Consider the following 15,592-nt stretch of genomic DNA (forward strand, 5'->3'; position numbering starts at 1 on the left):
AAATCTCCTAAAATGAGCATTACCAAATAAATCCAATTTGTATACTCTAAGTTATCTTTCTAGATACCTGAAGGTCAGTTTAATATCTTTTCTTTTTTAGATTAAAGTGTCAGCAGCTCCTCTTCATATAATTTATAAACATAATCATTTTCTTAGATTACTGCCTCAATTTACGGGTGTTCCTATTAAATTGCAGTGTTTGGCACAGACAACATCAATACTTGCTCTAATATAGCAAACCCATTAATGGGACTGTTTCTTCCTCTGCTGATCTGTTCACTAAATTATTTTCTGCATCTTTATGATCATGCTCACACAGAGTTGGTGGATTCAAACTCTTTGGTCTTTTTCTTGCAACATTCTTTAAAAAAAATTTTTTTTTTTTAGTTTTGTACTCAGTAAATACAGTCAAATTGGTACCATTGTTAGCCTCCTCCCTCTTCCACAGGGACCCTCCTTGTTGGGGTATGTGGGTTGTGCATTGTGGGGTTAGCCATCAGTTTTGGTTGAAAGGCAATGTCTCTGCATATCATGACCCAACGTGTGGCTCTGAAATTCTTTCTGGCCCCTCTTCTGCAAATTTCCTTGAGCCACGTTGGGTTCATTTTAGGTCTGCTTCAGTGTTGAGATCTTGGGACCCTCTGTGTGTCTGGATATCTGGTTTGGTAGGGGATGACTGTTTTCTGTGTCTGTCTCCTTCACCATTGTGCTGGTACCCAGTTCGCCAAGAAAACAGCATTCTTGCATGTTTCCCCAATTATTCTTAGTTTCAGCTGGGGCCCTTTTTACACAGCAGTAAGGAAAAACAACACAATGAAATTTGAAGAAAAATGGTCGAACCTGGAACAGATCATGCTCAGTGAACTCACCCAATCACAGAAAGATAATCACCACATAGTCTCACTCATCTACAGCTCCTAACCTGAATCTACCCAAATTGCCAACATACCCAGAAAGCATCTTGAGGACTGGACATTAGGGAAGATGGGGAGGAGGGGGGGAGATAGGAGACACAAAACTGGCCCCCAATGACAATGGTAACATAAAACTCTACATCCTGGGCTGGAAGGATGGCTTAGTGGTTAAGGCATTTGCCTGCAAAGCCAAAGGACCCAGATTCAATTCCCCAGGACCCACGTTAGCCAGATGCACAAGGGGGCACATGCATCTGGAGTTCATTTGCAGCAGCTGGAGGCCCTGGTGTGCCCATTCTCTCTCTCTCTCAATCCCCCTCTGTCAAATATATATATATATGTTAAAAGAAAAACCTCTACAACCTAAAAGACAGGCCAAATGGTTGAACCTTCACCAGGCCCTTAGAGGGAACACCTGATTCACAAGGCCCTGGAGAGGGTAATGATAAAAATTGACTTTTATCTCCTCCTGTTTCCTTCTCTCTCTCTCTCTCTCCCTCTTCTCTCTCATCTATCTCTTTTATATCACTTTTCTTTTTCTTCCTTCTCTTCTTGTGCACTCACCTGTAACTCCCAGTGCCAGCATGTGGCTATCATCCACAATGAGCTTTTGATCAGAGAGACCTACAAGGTCTCCCAAAAGACAGATTGCTGTCAGAGTACTTGATGACCCACCAAAGGTTAGTGGTGAGACCCTACTGCTGAAGATACCATATGCTGTAGGCATGTAACATGGAATGATGTGGCTGGAAGCTGAAGAGAGTTAGTCCCCAGACAGCACGTCTAGTGCTGGAAGGTGCTACATGAGCAATTGGGGAGAATGACCAGTATCTGTCCAAGCGACTCATGGTCTAACCAACTTAGCAGCAAACAACCTGACGTGATGCTCACACAAGTGCAATAGTGGTGCACAGCCACGGTGGGAAACCAAATGCTCTTGATTTGACTAACTGATCCCCTCAGTGGTATAGTACCCATAGCTGGAGCCAGGAAACAAGTCAGAACCATATCCAAAATTGAGCCCACTCTCCATCATCAAGCTCCCACCAATTGTGGGCTACAAGTTGGCCTATACCTATTAAACTCTCTCTAAAAAATAATGCTTATCACATTTATCTGGTGCTAATTTTACTCTCCCCATCAGAGAATCTGCTTCTCTTTTTCAGACAGATGCAGATCCTAAGGATAGAACCACCTCATCATGCCTCTTGCAACATTCTTTTCAGCAGGCACAATAAACAGCTACAACTAAAAAGGAGACTTTATTATTTATTCTTATTAAATTTTACCTTGCCAAATTCTAATTATCTTTAAGCTTGTCATGATCTATTGATAGTCTGATTCGGCCATTCAATGTATTGGTTACAACCCCCCCCCCCGCCAGATTTGAATTATTCTTAAATTCTTGTCATTTAGGCTCTGAACAAAATGTCAAATGGGACAGGTCTAGATGAGAGTGTTATTACAGATTTTCCTTCTGCTTAAAAAGGCTTACTATACTAAGTGTTCTGTGATAATTTGCTTAATTTTCACAATAATGCACAAAGGCAAATACAATTACTATTACTGCTATTTTTACAGATGAGGAACTGAAGCTTAAGTGTGCAACAGCTTGCCTAAGATTAAAAACTGGGTGACAGACGCAGTATTGAAACCCAGGCAGGTAGTTCCAGAACCCATATTGTAACCACTTCCCCAGACTGCTTCTTGTTAAATAATTTACGTGTTCTCTTTTTAAAAAATATTTTATTTCTTTATTTGCATGCACGTGAAAGGCAGAATGAATAATGAATGAATGTGCCAGGACCTTCTGCCACTAGAAATGAACTCCAGACCCATGTGCCACTTTGTGCATTTGGCTTTATGTGTGGGTACTAGGGATTTAAATCAGACCCTGCAAGCAAGCACCTTTAACCTGTTCTGAATATGATTATATATATAGTCAAGAACATATGTACCAAACTATTAAGACCACATTTCTTCAACTTACACTCAACAAACAACTTAGTTAACTTTAGACAGTCTGATCTAATGATCTTATTAAACAAATTAAGGTTGATTGTGATTGGTTATGGGGAACTTATAGTGGCTCTAGGGATTACTACATTGTTATCTAAGTGCTTACAAACTAACTGTTTAATTATTCTATTTTGCCTGAATGCACAGTTTAATTCTCACAAATGCAGTGATGAAGAGCAACATGTGTGGCATTGGGTGCAGTGGAGACAGCAAAATAACCAAACAATAAATATTTTTGGACAGTGCTCTGAATACAAATAGCAGAGAATACTGATCTATAATGGCACCTGAACTAAAAGCTGAAGTATGCACAGAAGTTAATTAGATTATGCAGTTCAAACAGTATTCTCACCACCCCAACCCTATTATTTCACCCACCTTCTGGAAATTCATATTTAGTAAAATGTACACTATCATATATATGGTGTGAAAACATCCTTTCATATACTTTTTGCCCGTTGAGGCCAGACACACTATGTGACACAGGTTAGCCTCAAACTCATGATAATCCATTTCAGCTTCCCATGTATCACATATATTTTTATAGTTCACACATTTTCATACCTTCATTTGCCATCTGGGTCACTAATGAATAATAATAAGACAAACTTCTTAAAACAAGTATAGTACTCAGGATTCCTGCTGGTTAATAATATCTACATATATTGTTACATAAAATGGCATGTCTTCTAATATTAAACTTACACACAGTATAAAACAAATGCATAGTATAAAAACATAAGTACCTAATTATGCACATTGATCATGATAAAGGTATACATAGGTAGTTCTTTTGATTTGTTGTTAGAATACCTCTGGCATTTTTGTTGTTGTTTTCTTTTTTTGAGGTAGGGTCTCACTCTAGCTCATGCTGACCTGGAATTCATTATATAGTCTCAGGGTGGCCTTGAACTCACAGCGATCCTCCTACCTCTGCGATTAAAGGTGTGCGCCACCATGCCCAGCTTACCTCTGGCATTTTTTAAATGATCACTCATTAAATACTAACAAGCCTAGTTCTAGGTGCTGGAAACAGTAGTAAGGAAAGTCTGCATCTTCATGATCTTGATAGTCTAATGGAGGAAGTCAGACAAACATATTAAAATAAGAAAAATAATATAGAGTAATAGTATAGTATTCCTGAGTGGTTTTTTTTTTTTTTTCCTTTTTTGACCCTGAGAATAGAAAAAATGAAGAAGCTTGGAGGGAATCAGAGGTGTACACAGTATCTGATATATGACTGTACTTGCTCTGTTGTGAAGTTAGAATAAATTTTTCTTTTTTTTTTTTTTTTCAAGGTAGGGTCTCACTATAGCCCATGCTGACCTGGAACTCACTATGTAGTACAGTATGTAGCCTCAAACTTAGGGTGATCCTACCTCTGCCTCCCAAGTGCTAGGATTAAAGGTGTGTGCCATGGTGCCTGCCTCATAAAGTTAGAATGAAAGTCAGTGAAACCAGGTTGGAAAATGAATAAGGTGACAGAAGAGATAATTAGAAAGGTGGCCAAATCATGTGCAGGACACTAAGGATTTAGAATTTTGTTCTACATGTAATGAAAACTACTTCTATAAAATATTATCACCATGATGCCATTCACAGTGGTGACATAAATTTGCACTGAGCCACTGACATACTTCTTGGTTTCTACGTCCACTCATAATCATCAGTATGTCTGTAAAAGCTAAGGATCTGGGTAGAGTAGAAGATATTAAAATTGAATTACAAAATGCTACGTGTTATATTTGGGACTGAAACCTTGAGTACAATTTCATAGTATTTGTTTTGTTTTGATTTTTTTTTTTTTTTTTTTTTGAGGTAGGGTCTCACTCTAGTTCAGGCTGACCTGGAATTCACTTTGCAGTCTCAGGCTGGCCTTGAACTCAAAGTGATCCTCTTACCTCTGCCTCCTGAGTGTTGGAATAAAAGATGTGTGCCAACATGCCTGGCCTTCAATTTTTTTTTTTTCTTAAGTATATGTTTTTATTTATATATTTAGGAGCAGAGAGAGACAAAAAGAAGGGAGAGAATGAGAATGTGCACACCAGGGTCCCTAGACACTGCAAATAAATTCTAGATGCATATGTCACATGTGCATCTGGCTTATGTGGATTCTGGGCAATCTAATCCAGGTCAATAGGCTTTGTGGGCAAGTGCCTTAACCACTGAACCATCTCTCTAGCCCTAAATTTGTTTTTAAAAAATTAATTTTCAGGTATATTTAACCTATGGTTCTTTGGAAAGTATCTCATATTCTAATTTTGTTTGTACATTAAAATAAAAATTGGACCAAGTAAGTGTACAAACCCATTTATTTTAAAACTATTATAGTCAAAGAAAGACATGAAATGATATCCATTACATTAATAGTATTTCAATGAAAACTGACCTAAATAAAGTGCTTTCCCTGTCTCTCAGGGGTTCAGGAAATGAAAGATAAACTAGAGAGTTCAACTAAGTATTTTACAATGATCGCAGCTTGATCTTCATCAGACTTCTGAAAGGATGATTCAGCTACCCTGGAAACATAGTATCAGCAAGTGGCTCGAACAAGGAGACAGTGGAAATGAGAGAGGCTCCTCTCAACACTTTATACCAATGGTTGTAGCACTTCTGATTTTTAGGGGTGAATACAGTCAGTTAAGTGGAAATTATTTTTAACCATTTCTATCAATCTTTTTGAGGAAGAGATAATTTATAGGACAGATGGCTCGGACCAGGGTTGTATCAGGATTTTTTGATATGGTAGTATAATATTTTTAAGAGAGACTGATTTTACTATAGTAAAATGCTAATTTTCCAAACAATGATAGTCTGTTTTGTAAAAATCTTACTGCTACCATCTTAAGCTTTGAAAAATCTTATCTTTACAAAAAATAAAAAGACTATACTTAAATAGATCCAAGGATATTCACTTCTCATTCTAAGAATATAAAGTATTTAAAAAATAATTTACAAAAATATCACATATCTTAAATAAAAAGACAGAACTAAAATTTTCTCCTGCCAAATTTAAAACAAAGAACCAGAGTCATAAATAATTCCTGCTTGCCAGAGGCATGGCTATTTCTTTATACTGACTGAGACTTCTAATTTAATTACAAGTATTAAACTCCATGTTGAGGTCAACAAGCTTTACTTCCCATAATATTACACAGCAACCAGTGCTCATTAATGTGTCTACTGAATGGATTAACACACCTGAAGACATATGTACAAAGGACAGGGGGGACAACCTAATGAAATCCAATTGTTCATTTGTAATAGGACACATGTTCTAGGCCTCAACTTATTACCACTAATGTGGAATTTATTAAATTCAAGAGAAAAAAATGCCAATACAGAAAGTGATTTTTTATTAAGAAGAACTGGTATAAGACAACTGGCTTCTATGATTAAGTTTAAAAATTTCACCTATTAAAAAGAAAATGATGCTATAATAAAACTAAAACATAAGCCTGCTATTGTGAAAAATATTGCTAGGACTTGGAGGAACAGAAAACAGGCAAGAAGGGAAAGCCAGTGCTTTTTTTAAAATTTCTATGAAAAAGATTTAGACTAGTTGTATTGAATTATAAGATCATGGTTATATTCTCTTTCTGTTGAACTTTGAAATAAGTAAGCCCTTTAAAATATCCAAATGTAAGTAAAAAAAGCCAAGTTAGCCTGGGTGTTTTTCAATAATTGTTTTAATAAAATAACAAATATATGTAAATCATCCAAGTTTTACAAAACTATAAAGATCCTTTGCATTTAAAAATTAGAATGCTTCTGGCTTCTTAAATGCATGAAATACAATACATGCAATTTCCTGAGTCCTTCTTACTTAATAATTGCAAGTACTCTATTTTTTTCCTACCTGAGAAATAATCAAATAATTCTGAATTTAGAATTAAAATCCAAACTATTTCTAGGGTATCTTGCAGAGATAGCTCAGTTAGTAAACTCATCTAGCAAGCATGGAGCTGAGTTAAATCCCCAGGACCCATATAAAAATGCCAGGCATGGGGTGCAGCCAGTAATCCCAGTGCTGAGGAGGCAGAGACAGATCCCTGGAGCCTGCTTGCCAGCTAGTCTAATCTAAGTGAGTTACAGGCCAAAAAAGAAGTGGATGGTATACTGAATAACAATACTTAAGGTTGTCCTCTGTCCTCCACACAAATGTGCACTCACGTGCACTCATATACATACACATATGTATACCTGCGCAAACAAAAAAATAAAAAATAAAAAAAATTAAAATAGTTATTTATTTGAGAGAGATAGAAAGATAAAGAAAAAGAGAGAGAGAGAGAGAGAGAGAAAGCGTGAGAGAGAGCGAGCGCACACACCAGGGCCTCCAGCCACTGCAAATAAAATCCAGTCACCTGTGCACCTTGTGCATTTGGCTTATGTGGGTACCGAGGCATCAAATCTGGATCCTCAGGCCTTGCAGGCAAATACCTTAACCACTAGATCATCTCTCCAGCCCTCAAAAACATTTTTAAGGTACAGTGTCAGCAAAATGGCAGGCCTGGAAGCTCCAAGCTTTTGTTTCTACACAGAAACCTCAAAAAACACAGGGACTACACACAGAAAATCTTAAGATTCCATAAGCTATTGTAGCTCATACATAACTTCAGCAAGATGCAGGATACAGCATTAGGAGATACAACCCAGCTACATCTATACTGGATCAAATAATCTTAAAGTAATCTTATTTATAGTAGCATGAAAAGAATACAATACTGGGGTTGAGAATTTAGTTCAGTGGTAGGCAAGTAAGAAAAAAAAAAAAAAAAGCTGTGGGTTTCTATCCAGCAGTGGGGAATAAAAAAGACTTGTATACTGAAAAATATAGAATACTCCAGAAAGAATTTAAGATGATGTAAATAAATGGAAATATATGTGTTTGTGGATTAAAAGATATAGTCATCCTAGTGATCTATAGTCTATCAAAATCCTAACCGTATAAGAGAGGAAGTAAAGATGATCAAAGTACACTATATGTACATATGGAAATGTTGTAATAAAACCCTTTACCTTGTATATGCTACTTAAACAGAAAAGAATAAAAATCCCAATATTTTTTTTTCAGAAATAGAAAAACCCATTCTAAAATTTTTATGTGGAATCATGAGAGATTGTGAAGGCCAAAAGAATCTTGAAAAAAATAAAGTTAGAGGACTTATACTTCCTGGTTCAAAACTTATTACCATGCTGTAGTAATCAAAACCATATAGCCTGGGTTCAATTCCCCAGTACTCACAGTACCCGTGTCATCTCAGGTGGACAAAGTGGTGCAAAACACTGGAGTAAGGGCTGGAGAGATGGCTTAGCGGTTAAGCGCTTGCCTGTGAAGCCTAAGGACCCCGGTTCGAGGCTCGGTTCCCCAGGTCCCACGTTAGCCAGATGCACAAAGGGGCGCATGCATCTGGAGTTCGTTTGCAGAGGCTGGAAGCCCTGGTGTGCCCATTCTCTCTCTCTCCCTCTATCTTTCTCTCTATGTCTGTCGCTCTCAAATAAATAAATAAAAAATGAACAACAACAAAAAAAAACACTGGAGTAAGTTTGCAGTGGCAAGATGTCCTGGTGTGCCCTTATTCATACTCTCTCTTTCTAAATAAATATTTAAAAGAAACCAAATGGAGTTGGCATAAAGACAGATATTTGAACAAACAGGATATAGCAGCTTTACAAGATGATCAAATAACTGAGTATTCACAAGCAAAGAAAGTTGATCTGTATCATAAACTCCACACTCAAATTAATTCAAAAATAATCTGACTTAAATGTTAAAACAGTAAAATTCTCAGAAGAAAACAGAGAAACATCTCTATAAGATGGGATGTGGTCAGAGTTTCTAAGACTAATACTAAAAGAAGAGGTAATAAAAGAAAAACAACATTGGGTTACATTAAAATTAAGCTGAATGAAAGGACAACCTACAGAATGTGACAAAATACTGGTAATTCATATATTAAATAAAAGATTAAACTATATAAAGATGGCTTAGCAGTTAAGCACTTGCCTGTGAAGCCTAAGGACCCCTATTTGAGGCTCTATTCTCCAGGACCCACATTAGCCAGATGCACAAGGGGGCACATGCGTCTGGAGTTCGTTTGCAGTGGCTGGAGGCCCTGGCGTGCCCATTCTTTCTCTCTCTATCTGCCTCTTTCTCTTTCTGTCACTCTCAAATAAATAGATAAAAATGAAAAAAAAATTAAAAAAAATATATAGAGAGAGAGAGGGAGCACGCGAGCTCTTGTGATGCAATAATAAAAATACAAACAAGAAATGAGTAAAAAGGGGGACTGGAGAAATGGTTCAGTGGTTATGGTGCTTGCCTGTAGGGCTTAACAAGAATCTGAAGTTTGTTTGCAGTGGCTGAAGTCCCTGGCATGCCTGTTCTCTCTCTGTGCCTGTCTCTGCTTGCAAATAAATAAATAAAAATATTTTAAAAAAGAAAAAAGATATGGGTTAAAAGATGCTGACATTTCTCCAAAGAAGCTAAACAAATAGCCAATACATACATAACATGATGATCAACATCATTAGTCACACAGAAACACAAGTTCATGAAATGTTCAATTTGGGTAGGCATGGGGGTGATGCTTAGAATGTCAGTACTCAGGAGTAAGAGGTAGGAAGATGATGAAGTTTGAGACCAGCCTGTGCTACAAGTAAATTCCACATCAGCCAGAGATACAGAGTGAATCTTGTCTCAAAAGAAAAGAAGACATACCCATTTTGCACCTACTAGGATGGCTAGTTTGTTAAGACACAAAATGGTTTGGCTACTTTGGAAAACAGTGTCACAGTTTTTCAGAAAGCTAAACATAAAATTTATATATAATCCAGCAATGTTATTTCTAGTTATTCAACAAAAGACATAAAAGCCAGTATTTAAGCTTGTCTGTCTACATTCACTGCAGCATTATTCACAACAGCCAAAAGGTGGAAGCAACCCAAATGCTTGTCAACAGATGAATGGATAAACAACATATGATATAAACACACAACAGAATATTGTTGCCCATATAAAAGAATGAAATTCTAAAACATGTTACAACGTGGACAAAACTTTGAAAATATCCCATTAAATAATATAAAACAGGCACACAAGAACAGATATTGTATGCTTTGCCTTAGACATATAAGAAATATATAATATAGATACATCAGGATACCTGAAATTAGCACGTTTATTTTATTTTATTTATTTATTTATTTTAATTTTTGGTTTTTTGAGGTAGGGTTTCACTCTGGCCCAGGCTGATCTGGTATTAACTATGTAGTCTCAGGGTGGCCTTGAACTCATGATGATCCTCCTACCTCTGCCTCCTGAGTGCTGGGATTCAAGGCGTGCACCACTACGCCTGGCCTTGAAATTGGCAAGTTTATTAAGTCCAAAAATAAATAAATAAAGAAGGTGAATGGTTACTAAAGATTCACTGGAGGAAGAATGATAAGTTACTGCTTATTGGGTAGAGCTCCTGTTTCCAGCGATACAAGACTTCTAGCTTCTGATTTTATGTGTAAAGAGCCACTGTTTGCCCTCTGCTTCTGACATCACTATGACCAGTTCTGCTTTATGCTGCCATCATGCCCTCCCCACCATGAAAGTTCTCCAAACAAGTAAGCCCAAAACACTCTCCTTTCTCTCTTACTTTGCTTCTGGTCAGGTATTTGTTCACAGCAATGAGAAAGTAACTAGTGGAGCAAGAAAACAACAAATGCTAGAGGGGCTGTGGGCAAAGAGGAACCCTTCTCCACTGTTGGTGGGAGTGTAAACTGTTGCAGTCATTATAGAACTCATTGTGGAGGTTCCTCAAAAAGCTAAAAATAGAATTACCATGTGACCCATCCATACCATTCTTGTGCATGTACCCAAAGGATTGCATATCCTACTGCAGAGATACTTGCATACCTATGTTCATTGTTACTATAGTCACAATAGGTAGGAAATTGAATCAGCCTAAAAGTCTATCAACTGATGAGTGAATAATGAAAATAGAGCCATATACACAATGGATTTTTATTCAGCTATAAATTAAAATAAAATCACAAATTTGCAGGAAAATGTATGGAACTGGAAAACACTATACTGAGTGAGGTAACCTAGGTTTAGAAAGAAAAATATTACATGTTCTCTCTAATATCAGGATCCTAGCCTTGAATTTTCAGGTTTGTATACTTAACTTCGAGTATCTATAGAGATTAGGAAGGTAGAAAAGGGCTGGGAAAGCAATTGAGTCCTTAAGTGGGGGAACAGTAAAATACAAATGATATCAAAGTAATGGGAGACAGGGAATACTGGGGCTGGAGAGGGTTAAGCAGGGATAGGGGTTGGAGAAGAGGAAGGAATAGATGGCAGGGTTATTCAAAACTTAGGAAATATGAAAAAGTCATATGGAAATCTACTACTTCATAAGGTAATTAAAATATAACTACAAATAAGAGAATGAACAGAGGTACCCTGCACAGATAGGCATGCTGTTCCCAGAAGCTATGGGTTTATTCACTAAGCAAAAATAACAAGCCAGGTGTGGGATACCTCCCTTTGAGTTGATGGTCAGGGAAGCCCCAGAGGCCACCAAAATAATACAGGCTATTGTCACTGTTCTTGGTTGCCCACCAGAACTGAACAGTAAGACCCTACTGGTGAAGACTCCATGTCTTTTGGTTATGGGATGTAGAAAAATCAAGCTGGAACAGAACTGGAACCCTTTTCCTGGTCCCTCTGGTAGGGACCAGCTAACTTTGATAGTGCCAGAGATGTTGTGCTGGCTGCTGGAGGAGAAAAGTCCAGAGTCTCATGTAGCCAGGTCACCTAGTGGTGGGCTGTGTGTGCTCCAAACAAACACTTTTTTCTCAATACTTACTTTTTTGGTCAAAGAGTCATCAGAATCAGAAGGCATTCTTGTTGATACATGAAACATTACTTCTACTGTAGAGGTAGCAAAATATGGAGTGGTCAATCCAGTGCTTTTGTTTTTTTGTAGTCCTCCCATAAAGCCACAGTGATTTGTAAGATTTACCTGAAGGCAATGAAGAAGCACAAAAAAAAAAAAACAATCAACTAAACAAAACTCAGAAATACTACTGAAAAAGACTTATGCTTTCACTTTACATAAATACTAGTAACAATCTTTTGCATGTTAGCAGTTAATATTAAATCTAGAATTACCATTCTCCTTATCTGTGGGTTCCATATCTAGATTAAACCATGAGTTGAAAATATTCAGAAATGAGTATGTGTTGAATATATACAGACTTAATTTTCTTGTAATCATTCCTTAAAAACATAGTATACCAACTATTTTGTCTTGTTTTGGGACAGGTCTCATGTAGCAGGGTCTGGCTTTGACTTCTGATACTCCTGCCTCCACCTCCATCCAAGTGCTGGCTAAATTATATGCATGCACCACCACACCTGGCTTGGTATAACAACTATTTACATAATATTCACCTCTGTTAGATATTAAATTATTCAGAAAAATGTGCATTACACTATGCCATTTTATAATAAGAGACCTGTGTATTATAGACTTTGCTTTCTAAAGGAGGTCTTAGAGCTAACCTCCCACCGGTATTGAGAACTATATTAGTTATAGCCGATTTATTCAAACTAATATTTTTTCTTAAATATCTGAAGCTCTCTAATAATAAGAAGTAATTAGGAAAGAAATCAAGAGCTGTTCATGATGATTTGGAGAAAAATTAAAACAGCATTAACTTCATGAAATGATTACTTAGGTATATCATATTTACGCAGTTTGTTAGTTTCTATTACAGCCCAGCAAAAATACAAAATCACAAAGCTTAAGTACATTTAAAATTTAATTAATCTATATGCAGATTAAAGAACTCAATGACCTGATTATTACTACAAAGATTGTTGCATTGCATAACATTTTCTGAACCTATTCAATGTATTGCAGCCAAGAGATTGTTCATTGAAGAAAATTAGGAAAATATAGGAAGAAAAAAAGAAAGAAAAAAAAATCTTTCCATTCAGAAACTACTTATACATATACACTAGAATAAAAAATCTGTGTATCTGATAAAATGGAGACTTACACAAAACATATTCCCACACTGTTTGGACATGTCTCAAATAGCAATATTAGTTACTAATAGCTAAATATGTGTTATGTTATTACAGATATTCTACACTTCCTTCCTGCTCTCAGTTTAAAAAAACTGTGTATATGAGGCAAGTGCTTTCTATCTTTTGCGTCACATATTTTAGAGCTCTGCAGGACATAAACATTTAAGGTGGTTTGTCTTTTGGTGGATTGATCTTTGTTTAATTATATAATGTCCCCTGTCTCTGGTAATTTTCTTTCCTCTGAAATCTATCTTAACTGATATTAATGTAGCTACTCTGACTTTCCTTTGATTACATAACCTTTATCTATCCTTCTACTTTCTGCCAGGCGATACTGTTATATTTGAGGTTAATTTCAAACTTTTTAGATCATGCTTATAATCTACTATACCAGCTTGTTATTCAGAATATTTATATTTCATGTAAGTGTTGGTGCATTAGGGCTTGAGCTTGTCATTTCAATTTTTGTCTCCTGTTCATTTTCTCTGTATTTCATTTCTTGGTTTTATTTTTCCTGACTTCTATGGGTTACTTAACAGTTCTAGAATTCCATTTTTATCGATTATTTTTTGGATTTTTTTGTATCTCTTTAAAGTCTTGTTCTTTCTCTCTCTCTACATATTATATATATATTATATGATATATATTATATACCATATAATATATAAAATATTATACATATATTATATATAGTATATGTAATATATATGTAATAAAAATATATATGTAATAAAACTTACCAAAGTATACCTGTATACCTACTTATGTTTAGTACCTACCTTAGTATATGTTCCTTCACCCTGTTTGTAATGTTAATAGTCATAATGAATATGTGTGTGTGTGTGTGTGTGTGTGTATTTTAAAAGTATTATTTATTTGGGGAATAGAGTGTATGGCCAAGACAGGACACCTTACCACTGCATATGAACTCCAGATGTAGATACCACATGGTAGTTTGAATAAACTCATGTGTTTTAAATGCCTGGTCCCCAGCTGGTGGTGATTTTGGAGGTACAGTCTTGCTGGAGGAGGTATATAAGGTACATAAACTCTGGGCATTATAGTCAGAGACAGAGCTTGGTTCACTCTTCTGCTGTTTTTTTTTTTTCCCCTGCTGTGGTAAGGAGGTGATGCCCAACATCTGCTAGTGCCACCCCTTCTCAGACATTCTGTAGCTTATCTGCAATATTGTAAGCCAAAACAAGACATTTCCTGCCACCAGCTGCTTTTGGTTGGGTATTTAATTCCACCAATGAGAAAATAACTATAACAGAACATTGGTACCAGAGGAGTTGGGTTGTTGCTATTAGAAACTTGGCTGTGGTTTTTGGTCTTTTGGAACTGATTGGAGGAAAGAATATGGAAGGATTTGAAATCTTGTCCTACAACAAGATGCCTTACAGTGCTATAAGTAAAGCTTGATAAGACCATTCTGTTGAGAGTTTAAAGACTGAAAGTAGAAAGAACTGTAGACTAAGACACTTGGGTTATGAAGGGAAGAAGAACTGGACTGGGCAAGAGGCAGTCTGTGTGCGAGGCTGGCTGTACTCTTCTTTGTCCTGAGAACTTAAGCAAGGCTAAACTTAAAAGTAATGGTGAAACAAAGAGCAGAAGGATATGGCATAGAAAGAAATGAAAGTTTTGGACTGGAGACAGCAGCTTCCTTCAGATGCAATTTTTGAGAGATTATTACCACTGATGTTAATGGCCATACCACCTTGAATGTGCCCAATCTTGTCAGACCTCAGAAGCTGAGCAGGGTCAGTCCTGGTTAGAACTTGGATGGGAGATTACCACCATTGAGATTGGGCCAGCTGTAATACACTGGAACAGCATGAAGACTGCTGATTCTTTTTTTTTTTTATTTTAAATATTTTTATTTATTTATTTGAGAGCGACAGACAGAGAGAGAAAGACAGGTAGAGGGAAAGAGAGAGAATGGGTGCGCCAGGGCTTCCAGCCACTGCAACCGAACTCCAGACGCGTGCGCCCCCTTGTGCATCTGGCTAACGTGGGACCTGGGGAACCGAGCCTCGAACCGGGGTCCTTAGGCTTCACAGGCAAGCGCTTAACCGCTAAGCCATCTCTCCAGCCCTGATTCTTTTTTTTTTAAAATATTTGTTTATTTATTTGAGAGCAATAGAGTCAAAGAGAGAGAGAATGGGCACTCCAGGGCCCCCAGCCAATGCAAACGAACTCTATACACATGCATCCCCTTGTTCATCTGGCTTACATGGGTCCTGGAGAATCAAACCTGGATCCTTTTGCTTTACAGGCAACTGCCTTAACCACTAAGCCATCTTTCCAGCCCAAGAATGCTGATTCTTTTGAAGGATGCAGAGGCCTGAAGGAAGAACTCTGAAAGTTCCTGTTTCTTAAATTGGCTTTATTACTCCAGGATTAACAAATTTGGTAGCTCCACTCACCTGGCACTAGTTATGAAAATACAACAAATGCAGGGAAAAATGTGCAATTGGATTTTCAATGCAGTTATTTGGAGATGGCCTCTAGGTGATGTGCAACAGGGTCATAGTCTCTGAATAGAGGCGAGGGGGCATGGCATGGA

At 37.0% G+C, this 15,592-nt stretch overlaps 1 protein-coding gene across 8 annotated transcripts in view; it reads right to left on the minus strand.

The window, feature by feature from the left end:
• Positions 1 to 15,592, minus strand: part of Ralgapa1 (Ral GTPase activating protein catalytic subunit alpha 1) — a 271,828-nt gene that overhangs the window by 49,648 nt on the left and 206,588 nt on the right. For all 8 annotated transcript variants that reach the window (XM_045155394.1, XM_045155393.1, XM_045155389.1 and 5 more), the window contains one exon: positions 11,798 to 11,953. In XM_045155394.1, the coding sequence (XP_045011329.1) occupies positions 11,798 to 11,953 (156 nt within the window). The remainder of the gene's footprint in view (positions 1 to 11,797; positions 11,954 to 15,592) is intronic.

This window comes from Jaculus jaculus, chromosome 7 (genome assembly GCF_020740685.1).
Source record: "Jaculus jaculus isolate mJacJac1 chromosome 7, mJacJac1.mat.Y.cur, whole genome shotgun sequence".
Lineage (NCBI taxonomy): Eukaryota > Metazoa > Chordata > Mammalia > Rodentia > Dipodidae > Jaculus > Jaculus jaculus.